This window comes from Silurus meridionalis, chromosome 10 (assembly GCF_014805685.1).
Source record: "Silurus meridionalis isolate SWU-2019-XX chromosome 10, ASM1480568v1, whole genome shotgun sequence".
Lineage (NCBI taxonomy): Eukaryota > Metazoa > Chordata > Actinopteri > Siluriformes > Siluridae > Silurus > Silurus meridionalis.
This window is the reverse complement of record NC_060893.1, coordinates 2,398,598-2,426,038: the sequence shown is the minus strand read 5'-3', so window position 1 is coordinate 2,426,038 and position 27,441 is coordinate 2,398,598. Positions and strand designations below refer to the sequence as shown.

Below are 27,441 nucleotides of genomic sequence, written 5' to 3'. Positions count from 1 at the left end.
TAGAGAAGGGGAATGAAAGTCAGTAGTACATGTGTGAATGAGAGGGAGGCCAGTGGAGTGATGCGGTTTCAGGGAGAAGAGGTGGAGAAGGTGAAGGAGTTCGGGTACCTGGGGTCAACAGTGCAACGTGATGGAAAGTGTGTTAGAGAAGTGAAGAAAAGAGTGCAGGCAGGGTGAAGTGGGTGGAGAAGAGTGATAGCAGGAGTGATTTGTGATAGAAGAGTATCTGTGAGAGTGAAGGGGAAAGTTTACAGGACTGTGGTGAGACCTGAGATGTTGTATGGATTAGAGACAGTGGCATTGAGTAAAAGACAGGAGGTGGAGCTGGAGGTAGCAGAGCTGAAGATGTTGAGGTTTTCGTTGGGAGTGACGACGATGGACAGTATTACAAATGAGTTTATTAGAGGGACAATGCATGTAGGACGTTTTGGAGACAAAGTAAGGGAGGCCTGATTGAGATGGTTTGGACATGTGCAGAGGAGGGACATGGGGTATATCAGTAGAAGAATGCTGAGGATGGAGCCACCAGGAAGGAGGAAAAAAGGAAGACCAAGGATGAGGTTTATGGATGTGGTGAGGGAAGACATGCAGGTAGTTGGTTTGAAAGAGGCAGATGTAGAGGACAGAGTAATATAAAGAGAGGGATGATCCGCTGTGGAGATCGATAATGGAAGAAGCCGAAAGAAAAAGAAGATATTAATGGTAAGCATATAAATAGGTTGTTTATTATTATTTAATATAGGTTTTGCTGTAAAAAGGAGATCAAATATCAAAAGCAATGTTTACACCTAAAATAAATCCTGAAATTAATTCAGTGTACTGCCTGTGATTTTAATTGTATATTTGTAAGAACTGGATAGTTTCTTTTAACAAGCACCCACTCTGTTAATGCTCTTTTTTGGTTTGGGACACTGCCACATCATGCCTAAATGCTCCAAAAATATTCACATATTAACTGTCTACACTCAACTGCCAAAAATTGTGTGTGTGTGTGTGTGTGTGTGTGTGTGTGTGTGTGTGTGTTTGTGTGTGTGTGTGTAAAGATTATTTTATATATTTTCCTATATAAGTGTTTACCTTGAAATACACATTTAAATGACACTAAACATGACAGAATTCTGGGATCATATAATTACATCTGATCTGATTTGATTGTTTAAATAGTGAACATTCCTGCAGTCAGGCTATAATAATGCTGCTCCTATTTATTTTGAAATATGATAAATGCGTGTGCAGTGCAAATCGGTCAACTGATGCAGACTGGGTATCAACAGGGTACAACAGCTGCTGTATAAAAGAAAGTAGTTTCAGATTTATTTAGTTTGAGGCTGTTTTCAGTAACAGCTTTGGATATTGAGGAAAAACCAGGAGAAGATTGTTATATAACTGTAGAATATACCTATCAGGCATAACATTATGAGACAGTGACATTAACTTTCATACAACAATAAAGACACATAATAATCTATATCCTTCTCTTCCTGTCACCCCTCTTCTCTCTCTCTCTCTCTCTCTCTCTCTCTCTCTCTCTCGCTCTCTTTCTCTCTTTTGGTCGAGTTAAACATGTTCCTGAGGCTCCAGTGACCACTGTTCCTGCCCCTCTGTGGATCTTCCCACTTTGTCCAGGTCTGCCTCTGGATAGTGTTCTCTTCGACTGGAGGCCACTCTGTGCAGCTTGGGACGGTTTCTCATCAACGCCTTGGGGGGTTCCATGAAATTCCAGCGTAAGAATGGGAGCTTTGAGGATGGATTTGGACTGTAGTTAATGTCAACAGTCTGCTACACTGATTCAGGACTACTTTTCACTTCTGATCATCATCACTGTACCCCGCAACATCGTATATCTGTTATAAATGGACATTCGGTGCAACCCAGATGAGGATGGGTTCCCTCTTGAGTCTGGTTTCTCTCAAGGTTCCTTCCTTATGCCATCTCGGGGAGTTTTTCCTCGCCACAGTAAGGATTTGAAAAAAATTGTGATGACTAGAGGACTGGGTAAGAACATCTCCAAAACTGCAGCTCATGTGGATGTTCCTGGCTCGCAGTGGTCAGTATCTATCAAAAGTTCTCCAAGGAAGGAACAGTGGTGAACCAGCGACAGGGTCGTGGGCGGCCGAGGCTAATTGATGCACGTAAGGAGCGAAGGCTGATCCGTGTGGTCCGATCCAACAGACGAGCTCCTGTAGCTCAAACTGCTGAAGAAGTTCATGCTAGTGATGCTCGATGGGTCAGAACTGTTTACCAGCAAACCAACCAGGGAACCAGGTGGTCATAAAGTTATGCCTAAAAAGTGTATCATCTTGTAAACTGCTTTTATATTAAACTATATTATATTGTATTATTATTATTATATTATATAAATATAACGTGAAAATGTATCTAATTACTAGTGGTCCGATCCAGAAATATGACTCAGAAGAACGAGTAGTTTCTTCGTAGTTTGTTTACAGGAAACAGAAATTGTAGTTCATATCTAGACTGTTCCAGTCCGAGTCGTTGGTATTTTATTAAGTGACTCACATCGACGCCATGCCATGTATTACATAAGAAACACAATCTCATGAGTCCTCTGGTGCGAGTCGTTCGTTCTTCTGTCACGTGATACGCTCTTATTACATTTCTGATAAAAGGAACGAAATACACTAAATGTCTAAAAAAAAAAAAAAAGATTCATTTTAGATAAACGAGATACAAAGAATCAAGTCGCTAAAATGATCCGCTGTTTCCATCACTAGTTCTTTGAGAGCTATTGCTCTTCTTCTGGTTCTGCCGGTCTTTCCACCCACTTACCGAAAGGAAATCCCTAGATCTTTGATCTACGAAGACCACGCCCACTTGACGGCGGACAGCCAGTTATGCTCCGCCCACACCCCTGCCCACGGTGCCCCGCCCCTTTCCTGCTTCTGCGGAGAAGGTTGATGGCAGTAGTTATTTGGCTCTTTCGAGTAGTTTGTGAGTAGTTTCCTGGATTGTGCCTTCCAGATGTTTTAGGCACAGAAGTTTTCTGGAATATTCAACAAGTCGGTATGTTTTCAGCACCTTTTTTAAAACATTTGTATTTATATAACCCTTTTTAACACTGTTCGTGGCAGTCCTGCGTCATGTTGTGTTATGCTAACTGGTTTAGCATCAGTGTTGAGGCGGTGAGGAGAAACCGGTCTGGGAGAGTTTTATTATATACACGTATACAATTTTTTTTACAACCGAGAGCTGAGGAAACCTGTACACTACCTCTACACTACCTCTACACTACCTCTTCACCACCTCTACACTACCTCTTCACCACCTCTACACTACCTCTTCACCACCTCTACACTACCTCTTCACCACCTCTACACTACCTCTACACTACCTCTTCACCACCTCTACACTACCTCTACACTACCTCTACACTACCTCTTCACCACCTCTACACTACCTCTTCACCACCTCTACACCACCTCTACACTACCTCTACACTACCTCTTCACCACCTCACACTACCTCTACACCTCTTCACCACCTCTACACTACCTCTACACTACCTCTACACTACCTCTTCACCACCTCTACACTACCTCTTCACCACCTCTACTACCTCTTCACCACCTCACACTACCTCTACACTACCTCTACACCACCTGTACACTACCTCACACCACCTCTACACCTCTACACCACATGTACACTACCTCTACACCACCTCTACACCATCTCCACACTACCTATACACCACCTCTACACTACCTCTACACCACCTGTACACTACCTCTACACCACATGTACACTACCTCCACACCACCTCTACTACCTCTACACCACCTCTACACTACCTCTACACCAACTGTACACTACCTCTACCACCTCTACACCACCTGTACACTACCTCTACACCACCTGTACACTACCTCTACACTACCTCTACACCACCTACACTACCTCTACACCATCTCCACACTACCTCTACACCACCTGTACACTACCTCTACACCACATGTACACTACCTCTACAACACCTGTACACTACCTTTACACCACCTATACACTACCTATACACCACCTATACACTACCTCTACACCACCTGTACACCACCTGTACTACCTCTACACCACCTGTACACTACCTCACACCACCTATACACTACCTCTACACCACCTATACACTACCTCTACACTACCTCTACACCACCTCTACACCACCTATACACTACTTCTACACCACCTGTACACCACCTCTACACCACCTCTACACACCTCTACACCACCTGTACACTACCTCTACACTACCGCTACACCACCTATACACTACCTCTACACCATCTCCACACTACCTCTACACCACCTATACACTACCTCTACACCATCTCTACACCACCTGTACACTACCTCTACACCACCTGTACACTACCTCTACACCACCTCTACACCACCTGTACACTACCTCTACACCTCTACACCACCTATACACTACCTCTACCACCTCTACACTGCCTCTACACCATCTACACTACCTCTACACCACCTCTACACCACCTATACACTACCTCTACACCACCTGTACACCACCTATACACTACTTCTACACCACCTGTACACTACCTCTACACCACCTCTACACTGCCTCTACACCACCTGTACACTACCTCTACACCACCTACACCACCTATACACTACCTCTACACCATCTCCACACTACCTCTACACTACCTCTACCACCTCTACACTACCTCTACACCATCTCTACACCACCTCTACACCACCTGTACACCACCTCTACACCACTCTACACCACCTGTACACTACCTCACACCACCTCTACACCACCTATACACTACCTCTACACTACCTCTACACCACCTCTACACCACCTATACACTACCTCTACACCACCTGTACACCACCTCTACACCACCTCTACACTACCTCTACACCACCTGTACACTACCTCTACACCACCTCTACACCACCTATACACTACCTCTACACCATCTCCACACCACCTCTACACCACCTATACACTACCTCTACACCATCTCCACACTACCTCTACACCACCTATACACTACCTCTACACCATCTCTACACCACCTGTACACTACCTCTACACTACCTCTACACCATCTCTACACCACCTCTACACTACCTCTACACTGCCTCTACACCATCTCTACACCATCTCTACCACCTGTACACTACCTCTACACCACCTTTACACAACCTCTACACCACCTATACACCACCTCTACCACCTGTACACCATCTCTACACCACCTGTACACAAACTCTACACCACCTCTACACCACCTCTACACCATCTTTACACAACCTCTACACCACCTCACACCATCTCTACACCACCTCTACACCATCTCTATACCATCTGTACACCACCTGTACACCACCTGTACACCACCTCTACACCACCTCTACACCACCTCCACACCACCTCTACACCACCTGTACACAACCTCTACACCACCTGTACACTACCTGTACACCACCTGTACACCACCTGTACACCATCTCTACACCACCTGTACACCATCTCTACACCACCTGTACACAACCACTACACCAACAGTACACCATCTCTACACAACCACTACACCAACAGTACACCATCTCTACACCATCTCTACACAACCACTACACCATTTTTACACCACCTGTACACAACCTCTACACCACCTTTACACAATCTCTACACTACCTGTACGCCATCTCTACACTACCTGTACGCCATCTCTACACCACCTGTACACAACCTCTACACCACCTGTACGCCATCTCTACACCACCTTTACACAACGTCTACACCACCTATAGACAAACACTACACCACCTGTACACCACCTCTACACCACCTACACTACCTCTACACACCTCTACACCACCTCTACACAACCTGTACACAACTTCTACACAACCTCTACACCACCTGTACACAACCTCTACACCACCTGTACATAACCTCTACACCACCTGTACACAACTTCTACACCACCTGTACACCATCTCTACACAACCTGTACACCATCTCTACACCACCTGTACACAACCTGTACACCACCTGTACACAAACACTACACCACCTCTACACACTCCTACACCACCTGTACATTACATTTACACTAGCTGTTTACTACCAGTACACTACCTGTATACTACCTCTATACTACCTCTGCACATCCTGTACACTACATCTATACAAACTGTACACTATTTCTACACTAAATCTACACCTCCACACACTACCTCCACACTACCTCCACACTACATCTACACTACATCTACACTTCACCTGTACACTATTACTGACTGTTTTGTGGTGGCCAGATCTCTCTTCTCTCCACCTTCATCAGAATCACTTTTATTAACTTAACTCATAAATCCTCCTGTTACATGTACTAGGAATTTGTCATGATATGCTTCTACAAATTTGTAAACTAAGAAAATAAAATATATTATAAATAAAGAATAATCCATTGTACAGTTTGTTCAGAGTCTGTATAAGTGAGTCAGTGCAAATACATTAATAATAATTCATTTACTTTCCACACCCACACCCAGAGGTCATCTTATTTCAGTGTCTGTTGCCCAGAAAATGATCAATGTGTATAAAAAGACTTTCTTTACTGTGTTTTTCTCCCTGGGGTTTGACTCACACTTTACAGTTTTAGATATTGGGAAAACCTTGAACCTTGTTGTAACATTGTATCATTTGTGCAGCGTTAGACTTTATGTGAACTTATATGAAATTTTATTATATTTTATTATGCGTATAAATATTCTGAGATATAAAGTGTAACAAGGTCAAAAATTCGTTCTTGAAAGTTCTTGGAGAGATGTTCATCTGTTCTGTTCAGTTCTTGAAAGTTCTTGGAGAGATGTTCCTTTGTTCTGGTTCTGCTGGTCTTCCCACCAACTTGGAAAAATGTGTATAAAATTCACTGATTTGGACCTACACCTCCTATACTGTGTGTGTTTTTCTCCAGGAATTTGACCCTCACTTCACCTTCGTACTTTCACCAACGCAAGTTTTGATGAGATGATGAGAACCGGAGGTTTGTGTTACTTTCCCGTGTGTCTGTTTCATTTAATTGTGTTTCTAAATATCTTCTTGTTGCTGTTTGTTAGGGTTTTAATTCCGTATTGTTGCTGCACTTTTTTGCTTTCAGGAATATTGAAACTGATAGCCCTGCTCTCCGTCTTCCTCTTGGCAGCATTCCTGGCTTTTCATCTCTTAGAGATTAACATGGATTTTTCACGTATGTTAGGTAAATATCTCCAGCCTTTGTTTTTTCCTGCGTTATCCGGTTGTGAGGAGGACAATTTGTTTGGTTTTTTTATCACACTGTGTTATCACTTGTGAGTGAGTGACAGAGTAAATAGTGCATTGAGCAGAGCAGGATATTTGCCTGTTTAATGACGGCAGCTTGTGGATGATCCCGGACATAGACTTGTGTCTTTACTCACTATAAAAGTGTTGAATTTTTAACAGGAGTATTACAGTGTGTACACTCATGATTTCAGTCAGTTTTAACAATGGACATTGTCCCAAAACACCTTTACAGACATAAATATGACTTTATATGTTAGTGCCGATATGTTTATCCCTAATAAGTAAACCAGTGGCAACAGTGACAAGGAAAAAGTCTCTGAAATAATGAGTAAGAAACCCTGAGAGAACTCAGATTCTAAAGGGAATCCATCCTCATTTGAGTGGCAACCAGATTATAAAAATAATTTTACATCAAGCAAAGCTTTAAGATGCCACTCTTTAAGATTCTGTACAGTTTTTATGCTGAAATAGAAATTATACATAAACAAATGATAGTGTGATGGCAGATTCTGATTGGCTGAAAAGGAAGGTGTGAGCGTTTAACAGGAAATTGTGGTCAGTTTCAACAGCGTTCTTAATGCTTATAGCCATCTATAACCATAGTAATATACAGAGCCATTTACATTCAGAGTGACGGAGCTTCTGTACGGATTTAGTAATTTACTCGTTTTATTTAATTGACCTTACTGAGCTACACAGAGTGGAGGAAATGGAGAAGAAAACATTCAAATAAGTAATAAAACAACAAAACAGCAGCAGAGGTCAACAGCTCTGTTATTAGGAAAGACGCAACACGGAAACTGTAATACACACACACACAAACACACACACACATTCTTTTTTTTTTCTCTCTCTCTCTGTGTCTCTTAATCTCATACCCTTAATTAATACATTTTATTAAATCTAATTTTATTTACCCACAATATCACAGTATATGGTTTTGAACAGCAGAAATATATAAAATAACTAAAGTTCACATTTAAACATTCAGTCAGTTTGTGCAAACTGCAAACAGCTTCACATTGTCAAAGCTGGTAAGTTAACAGGTTATAAGTGGGATAGTCTATGACTAGTTCTGAGGTCTTACACCGGTTTAATGACCAGGTTAATATGGCCAAAATTCTAGACGTCTGGGTCGGAGCGTCTCTAAAACTTCAGCTCTTGTGGATGTTTCTGGTCTGCAGTGGTCAGTGTCTATTAAAAGTGCTTCAAAAAGTAACAGTGGTAAACCGGTGACAGGGTCGTGGGCGGCCGGGGCTCATTGATGCAAGTGGGAAGTGAAACCGCTGAAGAACTTAATGCTGTTAAAGTAATAGTATGATAGTATTTTAGTAATAAATTGAAATAAATTTTAAACAATTTGGTTGTGTTTCACTTTCACTTGTGGTTCATATCTGGTTTTATGAATACAATATTACTGACATGTCCTTTCATCTTAGATCAATGTTAGTGTTAATGTTAGAAATTGACTTTAATCTGTACTCTTTTACTCTGCAGTGAAATCTGGAGCCATGGAAGAGTGTGAGTATATTTGTTTAATCAATCACCACTTGTGTAAGTTACTAATACTATATAATTGTTTGAAATCTGGACAAAGTTGTTCACAGATATTTACAATGCAGATTTTCATTCTTTCTGAAGAGCTGCTTTATGCATTAAGGCTCTGTTGGTGAGCACTGTGATGTGTCCGTGCCTGAGGGTTTTAATAAATGAGGGTTTTAACTAAGCTGATAAAATAAATAGCTTTAGTTCAATTTGTGTTCAGTTGAATGTTGTGGGCAGTGTTCCTGTTTTTCTCAACATACCATTTTTTTCATTTACACAATTACATATATTTCTAATCTGGAGGTTTATAACTGCTCTAAACTTGAACAGAGCAGTGTGATGTAGGTTAAAAACAGCAGAGATCATTAATGAACTTTGTTTACCAGAATTCAGAAAAGAATCCTGTAATATACAATATACAAAATTAGACAAAAGTTTGTAGGAAGGTTGTAAGGTAAAGTAAGGTTGAGGCCAGAGCTCTCCAAACCATGTAAAGCAGATCTTCATGGAGCTGGCTTTGTTTACAAGAGCATTGTTACGTTGGAACAGGTTTGAGTCTCATAGTTACTCCTAGTAAGTGGGGGAAATTTTGATTCTACTGCATCCAAAGACATCCGATACAATTTATGTGCCTCAGTGTGAGAAAGAACCACGTATAGCTGAAAAAAAAACATGGTTGTCCCAATATTATTTGCCACATCATGTATGTTAAACTATCCAGAGCATTTTTCAGCCTGTGATGAAATGTGGTTTGTAAGACTAGATACATTCTTAATGTGATCTTCTTTAGGGTGTGTTTGAACAGGATAGAGGTGTGGGACTGCTCTCGGTGCAGGGTGAGGTGCCTTAAATATACTGCGCTATTAGATTTCTGTTTAAATTGAGTTTCTGTTACACGTAAACTGCCTGGCCTATGGGGGTGTGGACACCTGATCATCCAATTTATTTGTGGGTCATCCCCCAAATATTGCCACAAAGTTCGAAGCATATTATTATATAGAATCTGTTTGTAGCTTGACAATTTTCCATTCACTCGAAAGAAAGAAACTCAGAGACTGTTCCAGCATCATAATCTATCTCTATACAAACTCAGCTCCATGTAGATATGGTGTGTTAATGTTGGAATGGCAGAACTTAAGTGTCCCACACAGAGCTCATCAACCTACATTAATGTCTGATCTCACTAATGCTCTTGTAGATGAATGATTACTAATCTCGTAAATCTAATGGAGAACCTTCTGAGTGGAGCGAGTTTGTGTCCAAATACTTTTTGCCACATAGTGTATTAACAAATCTTTTGAAAATAAGTCTTTTTGTATAAACTACATTTTTAAAACTGATACCTTTACAGAACTGAATACATATCTGTACATGAAATCTAATTTTATTAGTCAGAGTTTAGTGTATATATATATATATATATATATATATATATATATATATATATATATATATATATATATATATATATATAAAAGAATTAAAAGTATAACTATAAAGTATAAAATATAAGTGTACAAAATATATAGTAAGGGATAAGTATGGATATGACAGATATTGACAGTAGACCAGATTGTTCATGTGCTGTATTAAAGTGACAGTTCAATTGTTCAAAAGAAGGAAAAAGAGAGAGAGGAGACCAGGTACTAGGTTCTAGGTGTTTTCCTGGTTTTCCTGAAGACCGCTAACCAATACTGTTTTTTTTTCCTTAGTTACAAAGCCGGCTCGTTACAAGTGTGGTCTATATAAACTCTGTCCTGAGGACCATTTCTCCTTCAAAATGGCCAGTGGAGCTGCCAGCATCGTTGGGCCAAAAGTCTGCCTAGAGGATGATATGTAAGTACTTTCACCTTCTTAAAACCGCACGGTTCACGGTACATATTTTTGTTGCATGTCCGCTGTGTGTGCATGTGTATGGGTTTGTGTAGACCAGTGATGGACAGTAATAAAGTAAATATAAATAATTACTGCACTGTATCAGTACTTTACTGAAGTTTTTTCATTTAAGGAGACGTTTTACTTTTACTTCACTACATTTTAAAGTCAAATATCTTCCTATTTACTCAACTTCATTTTGCGAAATCAGTCTCCCTTTTTATTTATAAGTGGATAAAAAACAGGTCGAGTCACCAATCAGGGTCGAGCGCACGCTCTGTTTTAAACTGGTGTTGATCGGCGCTTGGTGTATCTACTGATCACCTACATAGAGTTCGGCATCAGTTCAACAGCAAGCAGAACATTTAGAGAGGAATATATGATGAAGAAACTCCAGACTTGAACTACCACAACACATGTGGTCTTATTTACACAAAAAAATTTTTTTTACGATTTGGGCTCATAATAATTAAAATGGAAATCAATGTGTTTGATTATTAATAAAATTAAATTGATGAGTCAGTGTTCTGAGAGTAACAGAGTCTTTTCACTTAAACTGAGGTGATTAAGTAAAGAGTCTTTAACAAAAATGATACTAGGAACATTATAGTGGTAATAAATCATAGTACTTTGGATGCTTAAGTACATTGGAAGGCAAATACTTCATACTATGACTCAAGTAAAGGTCTAGAGACACTTTTACTGTAATATTTAACAGTGTATCTAGAACTCAAATACATGGTTTGTGTACTTCGTCCACCACTGTTGGCAGGTGAGCTCCTTACATTCTGTGTTATGAGACATTCGTTTTTTAAACATAACATTTTTTGGGAGGTATCGGTCACATTCTTCAGTACAGTGACACATCAACATGCATTTTTCATCGAGGGGATTAACCTCAAAGTGTTCAGGATAAACTCCAGAACGTTGTCTTCTGTCCTGCTGTTTTATTCAGTTACACTGCTGTTATCTGTGTGGGAGAAGTTCACTGCTGCCTAAAACAAGCTTAATCAGAACTGTTTTGGTCTGAAATCTGGTGTTGAACATTGTGGTTATTTATGTGGGAAAATGACTATCGTTTTTTCAAATGCATGTGCCAGAATTATTGGCACCCCTTGAATAATTTCCATGTTGGAGCCATTTAACAGGTAGATTCAGTGCAACTCAGCAACCTGAAACTTGCATCCAATATCCTGTAGGTTATGTGGGTCTTTATAGGTTTAGACTTCTTAGCTTTCTCCATGGATTTCAATCAGCTTTTTGGTGTGAATTAAAAATGATTCTGTTTTGCTTAAAAGAATGTTCTTGATAAAAATAGATCTGAAAATGAAAAGCTTATTGTGCTGATATTCTCTTGGAAAGAGAACTTTGGAAGGAAACTTGGCACGTATGAGGGTTTAATTGCTGGGAGTGGAGCCATCTATTCTCAAGATAGCTGTGGGTCAAGAGAGGAGAACCATGGTCAATCTGAACATGTGGGGTCTGATCAGCCTCAGCTGGGTCACATAGGCATTAAAAGATCTGAAATACTTGGATTCTTTATTGCATGTCCATATTAAGAAATATCCGAGGAATTTTTGCTTATTTTCATGAAAGAGTCTAAAGTTGACTGCAAAGTCAATCACCATAAAAGGAAAATAACGTGCAATCAGTTTCATAAGTATTTGGACAAGTACATTGGCACCACAATGGATTTGAAATGGAACAATCAAGTTGTAATTCTGAAATCCTAAATACAAGGGTTAAAAAAATGTGCTTTAATTGTTAACACTACAGCTTTATTTATAATACCTCCATATTCACAGGTTTAGAAGTATTCGCACACCTGACTGATAAGCAGTTTAATGTGTGGCCCTTTAGACCTTTTATCTCCTTTATTTTTAATAAAATAGAGTTGATTTCTAGTCTTTAATTGCACGTGAAATTGTGATGTTTGTCTATCCGGTGTCTGGTGTCACCCAGATTAGGGTGGGTTTCCTTTTGAGTCTGTTTTTTCCTCAAGGTTTCTTTCTCTTGTTACCACCGCGAGTGATCCTTGTTTGTCCTCTGTATGTTTAGTATTAAAGTAAAAACTATTTGTTAAAATGTTATAAATTTAATAAATATATTAAACTGTTAAACCTTCTTTTTAATAGATTTAGATGTGTTTATTTCTTGCCTCAGATTGATGAGTGGTGTTAAGAACAACGTGGGAAGGGGTCTAAACATTGCCCTAGTGAATGGTATGTCTTTTTGATGAAAAAAGTTTAGTTTATTATTAAGACTAAGAGCAAAAAAGTTCTAATCACTGATTAACTTGTGCATGTTACAGGAAAGACTGGTAAACTAATCAAGACCGAATCTTTCGACATGTGGGCTGGAGGTAAGCATTTGTTTCCTATCCACACCCACACACCCACACACACACGCAAGGATAACCCAGGGATAGGTGTTGCATTACATGGTTTTGCTGCATGGACAAAAGTTTGTGGAGACATGTTATTAAGATATGGTATAAGGTATATGTATAAGGAATTTTAATAAAGTGTGTGTGTGTGTGAATTACATCTGTGTCACATCCCTACTGATAATGAAGCTGTTAGTGTTAACTACTGGTGCTGTTTATTCATGACATTTATTTTCTGAAAATTTTCTGCTCCAGTTTGTGAAATTAATCTTGTGCCTCGACCCATTTATCAAAATCACCATATTCACCATATAAATAAACCCATACACAAAAATCCTCCATGTTTAAATCGCCGTCTCACCCTTTGTGTTCCTGGAACTGTATGTTACTATGGTTACAGTTGTGTAATTGTGTCTAATATGTAAACTAATGGTCAAATGTTAGAGAACACACATTTTTTCAGTTTTTATATAAGCAGTGGAATTCCAGTGAATAACTATAAATGGCACAGAGGAAAGCGTTAAAGTGCCAGACATCCAAAAAACTGAACATAAACAAACAAAAAAATGAATTCAGGGAAGAGGCAATAGGTTAAAAACTTATAGCTGGTCTGCAGCATTAAAATTAAATTAAGCCTTGAAAGTTTATAAACCCTAAATGTGCCCCAAATGTTGTTCATTACTCTCTGCCTTTTATACTTCCTGTATAAAGGCAGTGATGTAACAGACCATTACTACAAGCTTTTCTGAAATATCTTACAGTATTGTACTGCAGTAAGTAGCATATTGCTCACTTAATTGTGAGGAAAAGGGTCTAAATAAAAGAACAATTGTGTCAGTAAGTACCATAATTTCCGCACCCACTGAATTTTACAAAGATTTTATTTTTAACATAAATAAGCTGCACCTGTTTATAAGCCGCAGGTGTCTACACTGAAACTAATAAACTTTACACAGGCTTTAACGAAAGAGAGTGTCTCTGTTACATGGTGTAACGGATGAAATATGTTGTGGCTCCCTTAAGAGCAGAGCGGCATTTTGGGAATAGCCTGCCGCCGCATTTTTCCGCTATTACTGCATGTGTGCAAGACCGAGGAATATGTCCTTATTATTTTCTGATGCTCATTTCTAAGTTTCTTTGACTAACCCGTAACGCTGTTGCCAAGAAAAATAAAAAAGCACGAGTTTTGGAGTTTTGTTTGATCTCTTCCGCCCCTCTTCAAAAGCCACTACTGACAAAGATGGACTTGTACGGAGAGTTAAACTCCAGCTTGGTGACCGTAAGCTTGGCAAGAAAGGGGAGCATCTTCACAAGTTGTCAAAAGTTGAGCGCCCAATCCAGGAGCTTGTTCTGTTGCTGGAGTCTAATTAAATCTGCTCCTTCCCTCTATAGTGAATAATAGTACATAGTCGTTGCTAAGTTACCAACTTTGGCATAAGTTGTCTTTGTCCTTATACGGGTTCTGGGAAGGTAATTTTCAGTTGAAATCATTCATGCTTAATACGTCCCATTATTCACTCATGATTGGTGGGAGTGTAACTAACTCTAAGAAAATAGTAAATAAGGTAATCCTTTTGAGCTCCATTTTGTTTGATCTCTTCCATCATATGGTATAGTCCTTTAACTCCGCCCCCGCTAAAATGTAAAAAATGATTTATTTATATATAATTATTAGTAGATTCATATTTCTTTTATTATTTAGAAAGTGACCAATATTTTCTATGTAGATTGATTTCTCCTTGCTAAACTGTTTCTCGAGCTCATTCTCTCGGCACCGCTGCTGCTACGTGAATATGACGCATCACAGCACTTCAGAGACCGAGGCGTGTCCTGAGAGTCACATAAAATACCGATTAAGATGGCAGATCATCCGTCTCCATACCCCTCTATCCTCTACATCTGCCTCTTTCAAACCAACTTCCTGCATGTCTTCTTTCACCACATTCATAAACCGCCTCCTTGGTCTTCTTCTTTTCCACCTTCCTGGTGGCTCCATCCTCAGCATTCTCCTACTGATATACCCCATTTGCATTTGTCTTCTACAACTGTAACTTATCTGTTTTCATACGGGATTTATTGCGGCTTTACTACGTTCACATGCTTGTTTTCAATGTTTGTATTTTATTTATGAATAAATCATTTAATTATTATACAAAATTCTTCTTCTTTCGGCTTTTCTCATTAGGGGGCGCCACAGCGGATCATCCGTCTCCACACACCCCTGTCCTCTACACCTGCCTCTTTCACCCCAACTACCTGCATGTCTTCCTTCACCACATCCATAAACCTCCTCCTTGGTCTTTCTCTTTTCCTTCTTCCTGGTGGCTCCATTCTCAGCATTCTCCTACCGATATACCCCATGTCCCTCCTCTGCACATGTCCAAACCATCTCAATCTCGCCTCCCTCACCTTGTCTCCAAAACGTCCTACATGCACTGTCCCTCTAATAAACTCATTTCTAATCCTGTCCATCATCGTCACTCCCAACGAAAAGATCTACATCAACATCTTCAGCTCTGCTACCTCCAGCTCCACCTCCTGTCTTTTACTCAATGTCACTGTCTCTAAACCATACAACATCTCAGGTCTCACCACAGTCCTATAAACTTTCCCTTTCACTCTCACAGATACTCTTCTATCACAAATCACTCCTGTCACTCTTCTCCACCCACTCCACCCTGCCTGCACTCGTTTCTTCACTTCTATAACACACTATACATTACTTTGCACTGTTGACCCCAGGTACCTGAACTCCTTCACCTTCTCCACCTCTTCTCCCTGCAACCGCACCCTTCCACTGCCCTCCCTCTCATCCACACACCTCTCCTCCCTGCAACCACACCCTTCCACTGCCCTCCCTCTCATTCACACACATGTACTCTGTCTTACTCCTACTGACTTTCATTCTCCTTCTCTCCAGCACGTACCTCCACCTCTCCAGGCTCTTTTCCACCTGCTCCCTACTCTCAACACAAATCACAATATCATCCGCAAACATCATAGTCCACGGAGACTCCTGTCTGACCTCGTCCATCAACCTGTCCATCACCACTGCAAACAGGAAAGGGCTCAGAGCCGATCCTTGATGCAGTCCAACCTCCACCTTGAACCCGTCTGTCGGTATTACTGCACACTTCACTGCTGTCACACTGCCCTCATACATGTCCTGCACCACCCTCACATACTTCTCTCACACACCTGACTTCCTCATACAATACCACAACTCCTCTCTCCACCCTGTCGTACACTTTCTCTAAATCCACAATGCAACTCCTTCTGACCTTTATACTTCTCCATCAACATTCTCAAAGCAAATAAGACATCTGTGGCGCTCTTCCTCGGCATAAAACCATACTGTTGCTCACAGATGGTCACTTCTTCTCTCAGCCTGGCTTCCACTACTCTTTTCCTATAACTTCATGGTGTGACTGATCAACTTAATTACCCTGTAGTTACTGCAGGTCTGCACATCTCCCTTATTCTTAAAGATCGTTACCAGCACACTCCTTCTCCATTTCTCAGGCATCTTCTCACCTTCCAGAATCTTGTTAAACTACCTGGTTAAAAATTCCACTGCATCTCTCCTAAACATTTCCATGCTTCTCCGTGTATGTCATCTGGTCTTAACGACTTTCCACTCTTCATCCTCTTAATCGCTGCTCTTACTTCCTCCTTACTAATCCTCCACACCATCCAACTCCACATTATCCAACCTTCTCTATCTCTCATTTTTCTTGTTCATCAGCTGCTCAAAATACTCTCTCCATCTTCTCAACACACTCTCCTCACTAGTCAACACATTTCCATCTCCATCCTTTATTGCTCTTACTTGCAGCACATCCTTCCCAGCTCAGTCCCTCTGCCTGGCCAATCGCTACAAATCCTTTTCTCTTTCCTCAGTGTCCAACCTCTCCTACAGCTTTTATATGCTTTTTCCTTGGCTTTCGTCACATCCTCTTCACCTGCTGCTGCATCTCCTTGTCCTCCTGCTTACTTTTCTCATCACTCTGTCAATCCCAATTCTGTTTCCTTTAACCTCTTTTTCCTTATGCTCTCCTGCACTTCCTCCTTCCACCACCATGTCTCTTTGTCTTTCTTTCTATTTCAGATGTCACACCAAGAACTTTTCTATCTGTCTCCCTTATCACTTCTGCAGTAGTTGCCCAAATATCCAGCACCTCTTCACCATCACCGAGCCCCTCTCTGACCTCTTCCCTGAACCTCACACTACACTCTTCCTCCTTCAGTTTCCGCCATCTTATTCTTCTTTCAGTCCTCACTCTCCTCCTCTTCTTCACCTCCAAAGCCATCCTACTGACCACCATCTGATGCTGTCTAGCTACACTGTCCTCTGCCAAACACCTTACAGTCTCCATTCTCCTTCAGGTTGCATCTCCTACATAGAACATAGTCCACCTGTGTGCACCTTACCCCACTCCTATACGTCACCCTATGATCCTCCTTCTTCTTAATAAGTGTTTACCACTGCCATTTCCATCCGTTTAGCAAAATCTACCACCAAATGCCCTTCCACATTCCTCTCCTTAAAGCCATACCTACCCATCAAATCAAATCAAATATTATTTGTCACATACAAAGTACAACATGCAGTGAAATGCTCTTTATGACGGTCCGCATGAGGGAATAGAATGAGGAGAAAAATAAACCAAGGGAAAAAAAGGTAGATAAATTAAACTAAAAAGAAAAAGTATAAACTATATAAAATATATAAAGATATATGTGGATGCGTATAAACAGTAAACAGTAAAAATTTAGGGTGATTGACATGATTGTCCTTAAAGTGACCGTGTGCGGTGTGGTGTGGTATAAAGTGCACTGTGCTGTGCAAGTCCAGAGTTAAAGTGACAGTCCAGAGATTAAAGTGTCCTAGTGCAAAAAGAAAATTGAGCAGAAAAAGTGTGAAGATGGAGAGAGAGGACCAGTTCTAGATCCTGGGTGTTTCCTGGTTTAAACTCCGAATGGCCTGCGGGAAGAAGCTCCTCCTCATTCTCTCTGTGTTTGCTTTCAAGAAACGGAAGCATTTCCCTTAACTTCTTCTTCTTCTTCTTCTTCTTCTTCTTCTTCTTCTTCTTTGGCTGCTCCCATTAGGGGTCGCCACAGCGGATCATCCGTCTCCATACCACCCTGTCCTCTACATCTGCCTCTTTTACACCAACTACCTGCATGTCTTCCCTCACCACATCCATGAACCTCCTTCTTGGCCTCCCTCTTTTCCTCCTACCTGGTGGCTCCATCCTCAGCATTCTTCTACCAATATAATTTATGTCACTCCTCTGCACATGTCCAAACCATCTCAATCTCGCCTCCCTCACCTTGTCACCAAAACATCCTACATGCGCTGTCCCTCGAATAAACTCATTTCTAATCTTATCCATCCTCGTCACTCCCAACGAAAACCTCAACATCTTCAGCTCTGCTACCTCCAGCTCCACCTCCTGTCTTTTACTCAATGCCACTGTCTCTAATCCATACAACATCGCAGGTCTCACCACAGTCCTATAAACTTTCCCTTTCATTTTTGCAGATACCCTACTATCACAAATCACTCCTGTCACTCTTCTCCACCCACTCCACCCTGCCTGCACTCTTTTCTTCACTTCTCTAACACACTCTCCATTACTTTGCACTGTTGACTCCAGGTACCTGAATTCCTCCACCTTCTGAAGCTCTTCTCCCTGCAACCGCACCACTCCACTGCCCTCCCTCTCATTCACACACATGTATTCTGTCTTACTCCTACTGAGTTTCATTCCCCTTCTCTCCAGCGCATATCTCCACCTCTCCAGGCTCTTCTCAACCTGCTCCCTACTCTCACAACAAATCACAATATCATCTGCAAACATCATAGTCCAGGGAGACTCCTGTCTGACCTCGTCCGTCAACCTGTCCATCACCAAGCATTTCCCTTAACACAACAAATAAAAGAGTCCATTGTTGGGATGGCTGCACCATTGAGAGCGTTCTGACAGGTAGCATCAATTCCTGGTTCGGGATCAGCACAATGCAGGTTAGGGAGCTCGGTGTGGATGGTACGTTCAGCTGAACGCACCACCCTCTGGAGGGATCGCCTGTCCTGCATGGTGCTGTTCCCGAACCAGGAGTTGATGCTACCTGTCAGAACGCTCTCAATGGTGCAGGTGTAAAAAGTGTTTAGCACCTAAGAGAAAAGTTTAAAGTCCCTTTAGCGTCTCATATGGTACAGACGCTGCCGGGCCTTCTTCACCAGGGTGTTGGTGTGACAGGACCAAGACAGGTCCTGTGTGATGTAAACACCTGAGTACCGGAAAGTGTCCACTCTCTCCACTGGGGTCCCGCTGATGTTTAGTGGTTGGTATGACCGCTCCTGCTTCGTGCTGAAGTCCACTATCAACAACTTACTTGCTGACGTTCAGAAGGTTGTTCTCCTGGCACCATCTCTCCAGGTTTTTAACCTCCTGTAGGTAGGCTGCCTCGTCGTTGTTGGAGATCAGGCCCACCTCAACAATGTCATCAGCAAACTTGACGATATTGGTGGAGTTGGAAGTGGCCACACAGTCATATGTGTACAGTGAGTACAGCAGGTGGCTCAGAACACAACCCTAGGGAGCTCCAGTGCTGATTGTGAGGGTGGATGAGGTGTGTTTTCCCACCCGTACGGCTTGTGATCTGTCTGTCCAGAGGTGAGTGTGGAGGGTATTATTGTGTTGAACGCTGAACTGTAGTCCACAAACAGCATCTTTGCATAATTCCCTTTTCTGTAGTCCAGGTGGCTCATTGTTGTGTGTAGAAGATTTGCGATGGCGTCCTCAGTAGAACAGTTCTGGCTGTACGCTATTTGTAGATGGTCCAGTGTGTCTGGTATTGTCGTAGTGATGAAGACCACAGGCTCCTAGAGCCACCATGTTGGAACTGTGACTCCAGTTTCCTCCCATAGCGCCGCTTTGCTTCCTTCACCGCTCTGCGAACACTGTAAGACGCAGCCTTGTACTCGTCTATGTCCCCGGTGGTGAGCCACGTGTTGTAGGCAGCGGAGCCGGTATCTCGGAGCGGAGCGGATCCTCCTCATCACCTCTGTTCCCTTCACCTACATGCCCATTGAAATCTGCCCCAATCACCAATCATTCTTTCCTAGGTACATCATCTACCACTCCATCTAACTCACTCCAGAATCTTTCCTTCTCCTTCATCTCACAAGCCACTTGTGGAGCATAAGCACTGATGACATTTATCATCATCCCTTCAACTTCCTTATTCACGTTCATCACTCTATCAGAAACTCTCTTCACCTCCACTACACTCTTACTGTACTCTTCCTTCAGAATCACCCCTACACCATTTCTCTTTTCATCCGCACCATGATAGAACAGTTTAAACACCTCCAATGTTCCTGGCCTTACTCCCTTTCCACTTGGTCTCCTGAACACACAGCATATCTAATTTTCTCCTCTCCATCATATCAGCTCCCTCTCTCCCTTAACCAGTCATAGTACCAACATTTAAAGTACCAACTCCAACCTCCACTCTCCTCCACTTCTCCATTTCCTGCCGTCTCTGTAGACGTCTTCCTCCTCTTCTTCTCCTCCTTCGGCCAACAGTAGCCCAATTTCCACCGGTACCCTGTTGGCTAACGATACCTGTGGCGGTCGTTGGTAACCCGGGCCTCGACCGATCCGGTATGAAATTCTGATTCCATATTTGATCTGGCACATGTTTAATGCTGGATGCCCTTCCTAACGCAACCCTCCCCATTTATCCAGGCATGAGACCGGCACTAAGAGTGACCTGACATATGTGACACTAATGGCTGGTTTAACAAGAACAAGAGAAGAATTGTCTGGTTTTATTAAATCCTTTTTCTTCTATTTTTTTTTTTATTTTGCACTACAAAGGCCAGTTTGTAAATTACATGTGCCTCATTTATGGTGGTTCACATCCCTAGTGGTTGGTGGTAACATTGTTTTCTTGCAGACACTCATTACTTATTTATATCATTAATGCCATCATATGTGCTGTCCAGGTATATAATACTTTTTTAGTGGTCACCAATTTATTTAATGAATTATTGTTGATATAGAAGTTCCTCTCCTAAATAACTTCACTAATTGAAGTCTTGTGTATTAGTGATTGTACTATCGGGGGATTTGGCAAGAAAACAAATTTTTAGAGAAATTTGACTCTTTTTTTTTTTCTTTTCAGATGTCAAACCACTTCTCCAGTTCTTGCAGGATATTGAAGAGGGGACAGTGGTCATGATGGCTACTTTTGATGACGCTTCTACAAAGTAGGTTCTCTTAATTGTATTTGCAGTGATCGTTAGTAAATATTACTATTAATAATAATAACACACATACTGCTGTTTGTTACTTAAGTTTTCAGTGGAAAATTCTACTTTAGATGTACATTCATAAGGTCTTTTAAATATGTACTTATAAATGTTAAAAGTAAATGTGTTTATAAGCATAAACAAAAATTCATGGGAAAAATGTTTGGTAAAATATAGATGTAAAGGTTACAGAAATAAGATTCTAGAAAAAGAAAAAATTTAATTTTTTATTTCAAATTGCTTCAGGTGTCGTTATAAAAGATATTTCATGCGACTTAAAGGTGAAACTCAATTTTACACATTTTCTTAAAAATCCATGTTAGTACTGTGGGTTGATACAGAAGGGGAAAGTTCATAGTACTAATTGCCTAACAAACAGATGAACAGCACAGGATTTCACAATCTCACTCTTACACTTATAATAAGGTGAGAAGGTGAGGGAGAAAGAAGGCAGAAAAGTGTGGCAGGAGCAGCATTTACACAGAGAACCAAACACAGTAAAGTGCACCACAAACATCTCCATTCCAGGTGAATGTGTAAAGTAATTAACACAAATCAGACTTCTTTTGAAAAGATTTACTCTAAACAGAATAAACGTAAATGCACTTTTGGGAAATAGTTGAGTTGATGACAAAATGAAAACAAAGATCTCAAAGTTATAAAAGGCTTTGCAATAAAATATTGTCAGTACTGTGACAATCCAAAACATCACACAAAGATGATAGAAGAAAATTTATTAAAACAATTTGATTCAAATAAACCTAAAAAAAATTATATATAAATAAACTGCATAAAGTCTTTCTGGTATAAAGGCCACAGGATTTAAATTTCACACGTCAGCAAATCAAATTACATCGTCTACATTTCCCACGCGAGTGTGTGCTAAGTACAGCACAACATTGATGCACTGAAAAACAAACAAAGTGTACAGAGTGAAATTAGAACAGAATAAACCCTTACAGAATCTCCCAGATATTGTTCAGTATTTAAATCCCTGCCGCTGAGATGCTCCTGGGTTAGCTATGGATCACAGAAAGTGAAACTTTAGTCACAGGAGAGGTTGAATTTATTCACACACGTTACAAATATTTATTAAAAGCTTCTTTTCTTGCCATATTTTTATTTATCTGTATTTTATTTATATATAACTTATTGAGAAAAAAAAGGTAGTTCTATGTGAAATCAGACACGCCCATATAACCAAAATGGTTTGATCCTCGTTTTATAACACCTCCGAGAGATCAGTAGTCAAATCAGGTTCCTCTTATCGAAGCATGGAATCTACTTCATAGATCATCTCCTGTGACTTTTTTTACTTCTTTTTATTAAATGAAAAGTGCTTCAATAAGAGCACCCTGATTCGACTATTGATCTCGGGGAGGTGTTGTGAAACGAAATGTTCTAAATGTTTTTAACTCAGAATATTGAGATGACTTTTTTAAAGTTTTGGACATCAAACTATTAATAACATGCATTTCTCTTGTGAACAGACTTAATACTGATGCACGGAAGTTAATCTCAGCATTGGGCAGTTCGTATATCAATTCACTAGGCTTCAGGGACAACTGGCTCTTCGTTGGAGGAAAAGGAATCAAAACAAAGAGTCCTTTTGAGCAGGTAGACTTCCACTGTGCCTCACAGATGCCTTCAGGTTTCTGTTTCTTTTGTCTGCTGTTTCTTCACATGTTTCATTGTTAATTGTATGTAATGTAACTAAACCTTGTCTCCTGCTCTCAGTACATTAAGAACAATGGTGAGACCAACAAGTATGAAGGCTGGCCAGAAGTTCTGGAAATGGAAGGATGCATTCCTCGGAAACGCGATTGATCTCCTCTTCATCACACTTCTCAGACCAAGCGATTGTCTGCGTGTCCAGTCGATCAGAACAGATGTTTCTTTCATAACATTCACTTTTTACTTCTATATGCAAAAGATTCTTACTTTTAATGAATATGTAATTAGTTGGAATGGAGGAGAACAGAAGGCAGGACATGAGGAGATGATGCAGTATGGAAAGGTAGATGTGTTCTGCTGTGTATTAGAGGGAAGATAAAGAGGTTTGTGTATTGTTGTATGTTTTGTAACTTAAAGGAAAAGCTGTTGTGCTTGTGATGAGAGAATGTGACTGGTGCAGAGAGCTACTGCTACAGCTGAGAATAGGAATCATGTTTTTTATTTACGTTCAGATGTGAAATGATTTCCAGTCTGATTGGCTCGTAACTCAATAGGAATCGTTTAGATCATTATGAGGTTCACAACCAACCCAAATCTGTGCATTAATTCGCTCCCTGCACTTTAGAGCTTCTTACCGAGTTTCCTGCTGTCAGAAAGATGTTTGTGTTTGTTTGAATGCTTTATTTCTTTTATTCTCAGTGTGAATGTGTGAGGATTAGACTTAAAACTTCTCATTTTAATACCTGGGTGTGTGGATGGACGTGAATGTCAAAACTTTATATATATATATATATTTAATTACCATTTTCAGCCCTTATATGCTTTTGATTTATTTATATTATTGTGATTAGCAGACACGCTGCAGTACTGGAGGGCCACAGCACCACAGAGATTATTCTTCTACCTCATTTCACAAGTCACACTCAGCTCTTTTACAGCTGCTGCTAGGAACAGAGGGCTTTTGCCTTCCAGCAGTCTGAAGGGTTTGAGCCTGTGCTACTTTTCCTCTTCACTCCATTCATAACCAGTAGAAGTGTTTCTGTCGTGTTCAGTTCAGGAATCTGTTCTGCAAAATGAATTATTCACTTGTTTACATCTCGCTCATGCAGCATTAAACAGCAGATAAACATAGAGAAAAATGACATTAAAAACCCAGTGAACAGAACCTCATCATCATCCCACACACACACTATATGGACAAAAGTATTTGGACACCTGACCTTCCTGTTACCACAAAGTTATAGGAACACAATTGTGTAGGACGTCTTTGGATGCAGTAACATTTTGCATTCACTTAAACTTGGAAACCCAAACCTGTACCAGCATGGCAATGCCCCTGTGCACAAAGCAAACTCCATTAAGATCTGCTTTACATGGTTTGAAGAGGAAGATCTTAAATGGTCTGCTATAGAGCTCTGATCTCATCCCTACTGGATGAATGTGAACGCTGACTGCACTCCAGGTCTCCTCACCTACATCAGTACCTGACTTTACTAACACTCCCGTGTCTGATGAACACAAATGTCCACAAACACACTCCAAAGTCTAGTGGAACAATTCCCCAGAAGAGTGGAAGGAAATATAAGAGCAAATTGGGACTAAATGTGAGATACGATGCTCAGAAATCGCATAGACCAGGTGTCCGCAAACTTCTGGCAATATAGTGTATATCTTTCCATTGAGTTGAGTTTGGGATACGCTGCACTACAATGTGTGTGAAAATGACTGGTCTCCTGGTGAAAGTTCAGCAGCTCCTGGTGATTCTGTTTCATCTTGAACATCACGAACGCTGTGGAAATGCAAACGGCATGAATCCTGTGTTGATTTATCACTTTTAATATTTTAACTTTTAATGTTTACAGGTGATTTGAGAGCTCGAGTAGTTGGGTGACGAGCAGATCTGGTACTTTGTACAGAATGATGTACAGCATAAAAGCAGCCGTATTATTCTTTTTTTAATCTGATGCTGTGTTTCGGAGCTCAACAAATGCAAAGGAAACTGAAATGTGCTTAAAACCCCCCAAAACTGTGCGTGCTGATGTTGTTTATGGATTGTATTATAATCTTAAAGTCCATTTTCTTCACACGTTTAAATGTTGTACCATCCGTCCTCCATAAAACTGTGTGCTGTGAAACGATTGCCTTTGTCCAAATTAGAAGAAAACCAATGAAGTGCCTTATTTTACTTGTTCACAATTATTTTGTTTCGATGTACCAATCATTTTTGAGCAATTAAAAAGAAAATACAATTTTGTTACATGATGTGAATTTGTATCACAATTTCCTTAAGTGCTCCACCCACACAGATCAACAGAAACACCAGAGAATCATCTCAATCATCTTAAATAAGGAACTGATCAGAAATCCTAGTTAACTTAAGGTGGATTGTCTTGAAGTTCTCCTGCTCAGTAGCAGTAAACGTGTGGTTCTGGATGCTTTTTCCTCCTCAACATTCTGAGACATGGTTCTAAGAGTTTTTCTCAGTTTCACAAAACAATTTATACAAACAGCACAACAAGATTTCCTGCAGAAGCCTGTACTCTTCTTTAAATCCTTCGTTCCTGCTGTTCACTCGTCTTCATTACTGATATTGAAGATTCATCTGCACAATTCATTAATTCAAGTTTAACAACAGTTTTGGGGAAAAACTCCAGGTGAGAACCAGAAAATTATATTTTGATCAAAATGAACATAAATATCTGATAATGTAGGAAACAGCAGACACTTGAACACATTTAGTTGAAGGAATTTACTAAAGGTACATTCAATATTTGTTCAAAGCAAATTTATTAATTTTTTTTATGAGCACAAGTGATGACATGATGTGGAGGTTGAACATGTCGTTTTGAAAATTTTATTTCTGATCTCAGAAACGCTCCTAAGCAACTGAGAAAAACTATAATGTAGTAGGAAGAAACAGAAGAAGGGGGGGATGGAAAACCTGGCGAGGGAAGTGATAAGGCCTCAGATGTGCCACCAGGTGGTATTTAGTTCTAGCAAATCTAACAGTCTTCCAAGTTGTCCTGCGATCCCATCTTGTGGATTTGATGCACTGAATCAAGGCGTCTCTCATTCCTAGATTATTGGTTCAACTGTGCCGCACTGATATGTTGAAGGCCTGATTTTACAGTTAACCAGTGTATTGAATAGTTGAATCCCAAACATCATTTCTATTTTGAACCTCGAATCTTACCTCAACCCTGAGATCGCACCAGTGGCCTGGGACTCGTCCTCATTCTTGGAGGTGTTTGTCAGCAGCACATTAGACTGTAACGTTTTAAGAAATATATGTTTCTAATGGCGGTGATCTTATTCAGCAGAATAATGCTCCAAATCCAGATCTTAATCCAGTCAAAAGTGCTGGAAAAACAATCCATTGGCTTTAGTTGGTTGGATGCAGCATGTGGGATTGAGATCTGACCTTTTACTAGTAGAGCTTTCAGCTTTGTGTTGCTCATTGCCTTTCTAAGTTTCTTCATAGCTTTTTCTCTTTAGTAATTGCCTCTTTCTCACTTCCCTTCCATACATATTTTATATGGCGAGTTGTCTGGTGCACCTTCACTCCAGTCTCATCACTGAACTCTGCAGTTCTTTTTCCTTCACCAGTCCCCTGCCATCTTCTTTCCACGTTTACACGAAAGCCTTGCCAGTGCCTCGTTGATCCTTCAGAACCCACACACATCCAAACACACTCGAATCCTGTGCAGCTTCTACTTTCTTTTAGCTCATTTACATTTTTATCCTCAGAGGTTTCATTCAGCTTCAGTCTGACTAAAGCCACTTGATTTAAAGGGGTCATTTATCCACTTTTTCTGTTGTAGAAGCCAAATAGATCCTGATTACAGTAAACTCAGTCCAGTGGCCCAAACGTCAGGTTTTAGTTATTTTTTTATCTAACAAGTGTTAAAAAATGTTGATGCTAAAATCTCAGCTGTTCCCCATAATCACACACAATGTCCATTGTCTCAAAGCAGCTTTTACAGAATGTATTACATTTTTATTATAATTATGTATTTAATTAAAGAGGTTTAAATTTCACTCCAAGTTCCTGCACACGCATGAATCCATTTCTCATGCAGTCCAATGTTCCTCGTCTGAATTGAGTTCAAGATTAACTTGAAGTTTCCTTCTACTCACAAAAATCATTTTTCGAGTTTAATAATAATCATTTCAAATTCATTTTGTGAAACGTTTAACTGCATCGTCATCTCCTAATGAATTCTAGTTTTAATGTGAAAACTGTTGAACTCCTCATTAATCATCTCCTGCTTCCAGTCTTTCAGAAAGGAGTGAAATCCATGGCCCCCGTGACCCTCA

At 40.4% G+C, this 27,441-nt stretch overlaps 1 protein-coding gene across 1 annotated transcript; it reads left to right on the top strand.

The window, feature by feature from the left end:
• Positions 1 to 2,870: 2,870 nt before the first annotated feature.
• Positions 2,871 to 23,928, top strand: fam3c (FAM3 metabolism regulating signaling molecule C). The gene is made up of 10 exons (XM_046859958.1): positions 2,871 to 3,024; positions 6,975 to 7,043; positions 7,158 to 7,256; positions 8,819 to 8,842; positions 10,579 to 10,702; positions 12,905 to 12,963; positions 13,053 to 13,103; positions 21,324 to 21,408; positions 22,941 to 23,067; positions 23,188 to 23,928. Exons 2-10 carry the CDS (start codon positions 7,028 to 7,030, stop codon positions 23,275 to 23,277), a joined length of 675 nt encoding a protein of 224 aa, XP_046715914.1. The 5' UTR covers positions 2,871 to 3,024; positions 6,975 to 7,027; the 3' UTR covers positions 23,278 to 23,928.
• The last annotated feature ends 3,513 nt before the right edge of the window (positions 23,929 to 27,441 follow it).

Coding starts and splice junctions, on each gene's coding strand:
- fam3c (XM_046859958.1), top strand. Junction 8,843..10,578: donor ATCTGGAGCCATGGAAGAGT/GTGAGTATATTT, acceptor TTTTTTCCTTAG/TTACAAAGCCGGCTCGTTAC. Junction 13,104..21,323: donor TTTCGACATGTGGGCTGGAG/GTAAGCATTTGT, acceptor TTTTCTTTTCAG/ATGTCAAACCACTTCTCCAG.